Source organism: Geospiza fortis, unplaced genomic scaffold (genome assembly GCF_000277835.1).
Source record: "Geospiza fortis unplaced genomic scaffold, GeoFor_1.0 scaffold298, whole genome shotgun sequence".
NCBI lineage: Eukaryota > Metazoa > Chordata > Aves > Passeriformes > Thraupidae > Geospiza > Geospiza fortis.
The window spans coordinates 1-6,682 of record NW_005054506.1 but is presented as its reverse complement, the minus strand read 5'-3'; the positions used below and the strand labels follow the sequence as shown (position 1 = coordinate 6,682).

Below are 6,682 nucleotides of genomic sequence, written 5' to 3'. Positions count from 1 at the left end.
AATGCCGTTTCCTCACAGTGACTGTTACCAGAACGCCAAATGTCCCTCCTTCCTCACAGTTCTTATTGTGGTGGTGTAGTATGGTGTGGGATATCCCTGGTGTGAGTTTGGGTCAGCCATCCTGGCTGTGTCCCCCTACAGCTCCGTGAACACCCCCTAGTCTGCTTGCTGGTGGGACAGGGTGGGGAGCAGAACAGCCCTTGGTGCTGTGCAAACGTTGCTCTGCAGTAGCTAAAACATGGGTGAGTTATTAGTATTGTCTTGGTCACAACTCCAAAGCAACCCAACACAAACTACTATGAAGAAAACTAGCTCTAGTCCATTTAAAACCAGAACACTGGTCACCATATCTTTTCAGCTTGCTTGCAAGCTTGTAACTCTGTCTAGAAGGAGAATAACCCAGTCTGTTTAGTTTTACTTATTTAGTTTAGTTTTAGTTTTGCTTTATGCTTGAATGTTAAAAGCGAACCTCTTTACCTGGGGCTACCTTTCAAAGTACAGTGGTAGTTCCACACAACTTATGAATTGGTCACAGAGGTTAGAAACTTATTTAGAAAAGTGGCAGGTAATTTTAGATGGATTGCAAGTTTCACCTCTGTTGCTAGTTATGTGATCAATCTCAGGGGGCTGTTATGAACCTTTTCAGTGTGCAGGTGTTTGTTTCTCCTCAGACTTTATTCAGAGTACTTCTGAGGGGGTTTTGGTTTGAAAAGCTCAGATACTTTCTGTCACTTGTACTTTTGATAAAGAATTCATTGAGAGAATTAAGCAACCATTTGACAGTCATTCCAGTCCACACCAGTCGGATTTTGTAAGCATAGTGGATTCTTACTTGTTTCTGATATTGTTTTCCTTCTTTTGAGAAATGAGCAGAAGAATTCTCAGTTGGAAAAGATGTACTTGCCAATGCTAGAACGCATCCCTTAAGGATTTTTGTTTGCTTTAGTAGTGTAAAGACAGCTTTTCAGTGTTTTGGAGGAAAACCTGGACATCTGTGAGATTATTTAATTTTTCTTATTTATTTTAATTTATTTCTGGATCATTGCCAAAATAAATTTTCTTTCTTGTTTCCTTATTTAGGCATTTACACTGTTTGCTACACATTTCCTGGAACTATGTCATATAGACGCTTTATATCCCAATGTGGAAAACTACCATTTTGAAGTGCAACATGTGAGAAGCAGTGCTGGAAATAAGGAGAAAATTGCTTACACTTACACACTTTCTAAAGGATACACAGAGGAAAAGAACTACGGTAATTGATTCTACTGTGACTTACAGTTATCAAAAGTTACACAAGATACTATTTCAGTTATTAGGCATCGAACAGTGTTTTTTCTGATGACAGGTTTCTCTTGAGTTTGTGTCTCTCTCAAAATTACGTGTTTTAGGTAACCACATTGTGAGATAGCTGTTTTGGGTAGTATGAAGAACTTACATGATATTTTGTAGTGAAAAAAAATCTTACTGATGCTGGTATCTCCTTGATTCATGTCTGTTTGAATGAGTTGAGTCATTCTGAGCATATGCTACTTGAGTTCATTTTATCTGCACTTATGGAAGTGAATGAATGTATGTATGGCAGACACATCTTTAAGTTCTGTAGTGACTTGATGTGTCTGCCATAAGCAGTGATATGACTGGTTAACAGCAGGTTGGCCCTTTTAGATTAGCAAAAAGGAATCAAGTTTCTTTAAAAAAGGAGAGGAATTTTACAGGACATTAGGCTAAGACAATTTTGAGAGGGTCTACAAAAGCATCAGAGTTCTCTGAAAAGTGGATTTACTTATCTTTTAACTTCAGAATAAATTAAAGTATAGATTGTACAGATTGATTAATTATGGGTCAAGAGTGAATGACAAAGATTTAAAGAAATCTGTATGTTTCCAAATACTAGATTCGGATGTTGATTGCTTGATTTAGGTAACATTTAAGCAAGAGGAAATTAGCTACATGTGACTTTTGCCAGCTATTGGTAGCTGAAGACTACAAACTATTCCAGCTAAGCTTCAAGTAACAGGACTTAAAACTCACCTTGATCGGAATTTCAGAATAAGTGTGTTTAACTTCAGCAGCACAAGCTCAATTTTAGATGCTACACCAACATTAACTCCACTGAATTGTATGTTTAGAGAGTAATTTCTGAGAACAGGAGACCTTTAGAAACTCAGTGTTCGTGTCTTGGCTTTACCTTACTTTGAGTAAAGTCACATTCTAAGAAAGGATGCAAGGGCTCTTCATGACCCTTTTTCATTTTTAAACCTGTAGTATTAAACCATCCAATGAACCACAGATTTTCCAGGGGCATGGATAAAGGAAGAAGTTAAAAAATCATGTTAGGACAGGAAAAAATATCTGCATCTCTTTCTTACTGTCAGTATCTGGAAGTGTGCCTGTTGGCAACAAAGAAGTTGAAAAATGACATCCCTGTCCACTGGATGTCTGGATATAATTGACAGTGCAGTTAGCAAAACCGCTGTATTTTCTGCCAAATTAAAAAACCTGAACCAAGAAAGCTGTTAACACCATGGTGCCAGTTTTTTTCCTTTTAACTCCCTAACATGTCTCATTCTACCCATTTATGGTATTACTGGCAGTAGCTTGATGTTGAGGTGTGTTTCAGAGATAGCATTAAAACAAAGTAGATGTTTAATTTTGTATCTCTCCAAACCTTATTGTTCATTAACAAAAAAAAAAAAAATCCAAAACAAGAAAAACCCAAAACCAACCCCCTCCCCCAAAAAAAGAAACCCCAAAAAACCCCCCACACACAAAGAGAAAATACACTGAAATTCTGGAAGGTGTAAAATGGAGGGTAGGGATAAAAATTATATTAAAAAATCCTGATTTGTGTTTTATATGTTTAGGACTAAAAGCAGCAGAAGTGTCTTCCCTACCATCATCCATAATTTTGGATGCAAAGGAAATCACAAGTCACATTGCAAAACAAATTTCGGTATGTAGTAGAAAATTATAATGCTGTATTTCACAGTTTTTATACTACTCAAATGTATTATCAGTTTCTGAAAGGTTACAGGATAAGTGCTGCCTATGTTTTAATGAAAATAGATTTCATTAAACTTTGTATTTCTGGAGCCAGTTCTTAAAGATTATACTGAAGGTCACTGTTAGATGACAACACAAAATGGCCCTTTGGGTAAAGGAGTATTGGTGTAATGTTTGTATGCAAACCAAGGATTGGGAGATCAAAAACAGGCTAGAAAATAGCTAATACTAGTGTTTGTTTTTTTTTTTAATAGAACATAATTTCGTGTTTTAATGTATGTATATTTTTAAGAACAGCACAGACAGAAGAGCACTCCTAAGATGATGAAACAGAGAGCTGCATACCAGTTAGCAATGAGATTGGTTCAGACTGCCAGAAATTCTCGACTGGACCCTGACAGTTTGCGTGTATATTTGAAAGCCCTGAAGAAAAAGTATGAAGCCAGTTGTCCCACACCCAGAGAAAATGATGAGCAACAGTAACATGTAACATAGGCTGTTCTAATTTTTATGACTGCAAGATGATTCTGGTTTTTCCCACAGTATTAGTACAGTCTTTTTACGTAGTGTTATATTTTTAATTATTAGTCTAAATTACATTCAAGTAATGGAAGACCATATCCTCTATGGGTTTTCCCCGCCCTGACATACCTGGAATAAAAGCATTTGCCCTCTCTGAGGAACACAATTCTTTTTGACAACAAATACAAATAATTTTAGAGCGGCACTGGGAGGGAAGGACTGGGGCAACTCTAAGGAACTCAGAATTTCAGGCGTGATACAAAAGAAAGCTCAGATTGCAAAAAGGGAAACGTGTGCCCAAATTGCTTCAAACCAGTTTTGCTGTCTGTTCTTGTTCAGTTGTGTCTTCTGAAAATGAGACCATTTTATTCACTTTGCTGTGCTAAAGGCTTCTCACAATGCCAGGAAACATGATACTAAAACTTGAAGGAATTTGGATGTGTAAAAACAAGCTGTTCTCTCCAGAGCAAGGTGTTTGGTGTTAGTTGGCGGTAAAGGATCCGGTTTTTTCTCATACTCCTCTTGCTCAGTCTCCAAGTCGCTGCAGGATTTCCAAAGACCCTGCAATGGAGAAGCCTCTCAGCATGTTCATTCTGATCACACAGAGATACTGGGAGGGGAAGAGAATGGATAAAGGTGAAATTTCCCTGAGAAAAGGCTCAGAGATCAGGGTGTTCACTGGTGGCATGGGCTGGGATTAGGGCTGAGCAGCACCAAAACTGGAGCACATCAACCATTCAGCTTTCCCCTCATGTTTTATCAGAGGGTTTATGGTCCTGCCAAGAGACAGATGTTAATTAAAGGGTCCCAGCTGAGCCATGACAGTAATCTCTTCTGTTCAAGCTGGTGTTTTTTTGACACCTTCATTAGCCACACTCTCCAATACTTAGCCCTGGGGTTTGTTCCTGTTTTTCTTTCAGCCTTATATCCAACTTTCTACCCCTTTTCTTCTCTCTGTCTGGTGTGTCTTTTGTGTTCCTTTCTTGTCCTGTGTGCTCCCCCTCCTGTTCCCTTTCACTACCTCACTCTCTTGTTCTTGTTTTTCTTTCAAGAAATAAATACTCAATATTTATGTATTAAATATTACTCAATCCCTCTCCTCTACTTTTTGTCTCTGTCTCCCTCCCTGCCCGCATCTTCATTTCTCCTCCTTTCTTCCTCTCCTTTTTACCTTGTCCTGCACTGTGACTGTATTTCTTTGTCTCTCTCACAGTCCTTTGGCCTGTACCTGTTTGCAGCTGCAGCCCAGCCCTTCACCCTCATTGTACCCTTTTCTTGGTAAGCCTCTGACCTGCTGGCCATGCCTCTCTTTCTCCATTCCTTTGCTGCACCTTGCCCACCTTCCCCACCTGCATGTGCCATGGTCATTTCCTCTCTCAGTCCTTGTTTCCCTCTTTATCTCTGTAACCCTCTGTCATTACTGTGTGTGTAGGACTCTTGTCTTTGTCCTCCTCCATGCCTCACTCATGTTCCTTTTTTATTCTCTGCGGCTCTGTGGTGCTCCCTGTGACATTGTTCCTCACGGAACCCTTGGGTCCCATTCACTGTCCCTGTTCTTTTTTAATCCCTCTCTGTCATGCTACCCATCCCAGGGGTGTTTTGTTTGGTTGGGATTTTTTTGTTTTTTGGTGGGTTTTTTTTGGTCAATTTCATCCTACACCCTATTCTTTCTTCCTATGTCCTCTCTGCTGTCACTTCCTGTTTCTGCCTCTTGCCTGTGACTGCGAGGCTGGGGAGGAACTTCAGCCCTTCTGGGGGCTGCCCCCCCTTTCTTGTTGCAGCAGAATCCCTTTCTGGGGGGATGTACACGTGGAAAGGGCTTGAAAGAATTGCTGCGCTTCTGTCCAGGGCAATTTGACTCGTTCTGTGTCTTCTTTGGGGATAAGGAAAAGGGGGTGAAGACTCGGAGCTCTGGTGCCATTTGAGGCACCCCAATGTCCCTAGGAGAGGGAGGGAGCCACACTGCAGTGGAAGAGCAGGTGAGTGGGGAACGAGGGGGGTGAGGGGTCAAGCTGAGTTGCCCTCCCCCAGAGGGACCCAAAGCTGCTAGAAATTTCACAAGGAGGGGTGGGTGTAGAATGCTAAAACCTGTCAAGTTTTTCATTTTTATAGATATTGGCAAATAATAGGAATTTATCTCTAAATTCGTTTGGAAAGAAACCCTCTCTCTATCCACTCATTTATGTACAGGAAACTCTGACTAGAGATAGGTAGTAGTTTTGAAAATGAAGACATAACCTTTTTATCTAGGAATGAACCAATCAAGTGCCCTGAAACCGAAAGAACAGCTGCAGGGGCCGAAGGGAATGGAAAGGGCTCTCTGGCACCTTTTGCCTCCCTTCTTTGTCTGCCCCTAAAGGCCTGAGCTCGGCGGTACTGCTGCCGCCTTGTGGACAGAGAGCGGTACTGCCCCCAACGACCCAGCGCCAATTTTCCTTCCAGTTGTAAAACTGCAAACATTGCAATATTCCTCTGACACCAGCGGTTCTAGGAAGTAGAGCTGTAGGTGGCCTTGGCCTCCCTTAGGCCGTCATGTCAACATACTCTGAAACATTAGAGTGGAAGTTATTCTACCTCTTGAACAGAGGTACTTTTTCCTTACAGGTGTTTGTGCCATAGTTTGGATTCTGCTTCCTAACATTTCTAGTGTGACAGAGTTTACCATAGAGACAATCTGCTCGGAGATAGCACTTTGGGGGGCGTGGCAGTCCTGGGTGTGTATTCTGAACTTCCAAATGTTAGGTTTGAAGTATTAGGAAAACAGCACTCCCTGATAACCCCGGTAAGAGTCGATAAATCCTTCCTGGATGCTTAAGCTCTTTTTGTCACTGTTATCACTTGGTAGGGCCAGTCCGCAGATACGAGAAACAGAATAATTGCTTTACACCATTTTCTGAGTTAGTTACATAGATGTATTTTAGTTTCTATTTTAACATTTTGCTAAAGCCTACGATATAATATATTTATCACACTACTATTCATATGAAATATACAGCGCATACATAAACTGGCACATTACACTATACAAAGCAGTTAAAAGTAAGTATAAGTTGTACCATATCAAAATACTTGTGATGCCAAAAGCTAATCTATGAATGGGAAAGCCAATATTGTTTTATCAGTATCAACTGACTGAGCACTGAAAACACAGAAA

The 6,682-nt window shown here is 40.4% G+C and overlaps 1 protein-coding gene across 1 annotated transcript in view; it reads left to right on the top strand.

Moving 5' to 3' along the window:
• Positions 1–3,682, top strand: part of MSH4 (mutS homolog 4) — a 26,826-nt gene extending 23,144 nt beyond the window's left edge. Inside the window, exons 19-21 of the mRNA XM_014310267.2 lie at positions 1,081–1,255; positions 2,868–2,956; positions 3,304–3,682. Coding sequence (XP_014165742.1) covers positions 1,081–1,255; positions 2,868–2,956; positions 3,304–3,489 — 450 coding nt within the window. The 3' untranslated portion in view covers positions 3,490–3,682. The remainder of the gene's footprint in view (positions 1–1,080; positions 1,256–2,867; positions 2,957–3,303) is intronic.
• The last annotated feature ends 3,000 nt before the right edge of the window (positions 3,683–6,682 follow it).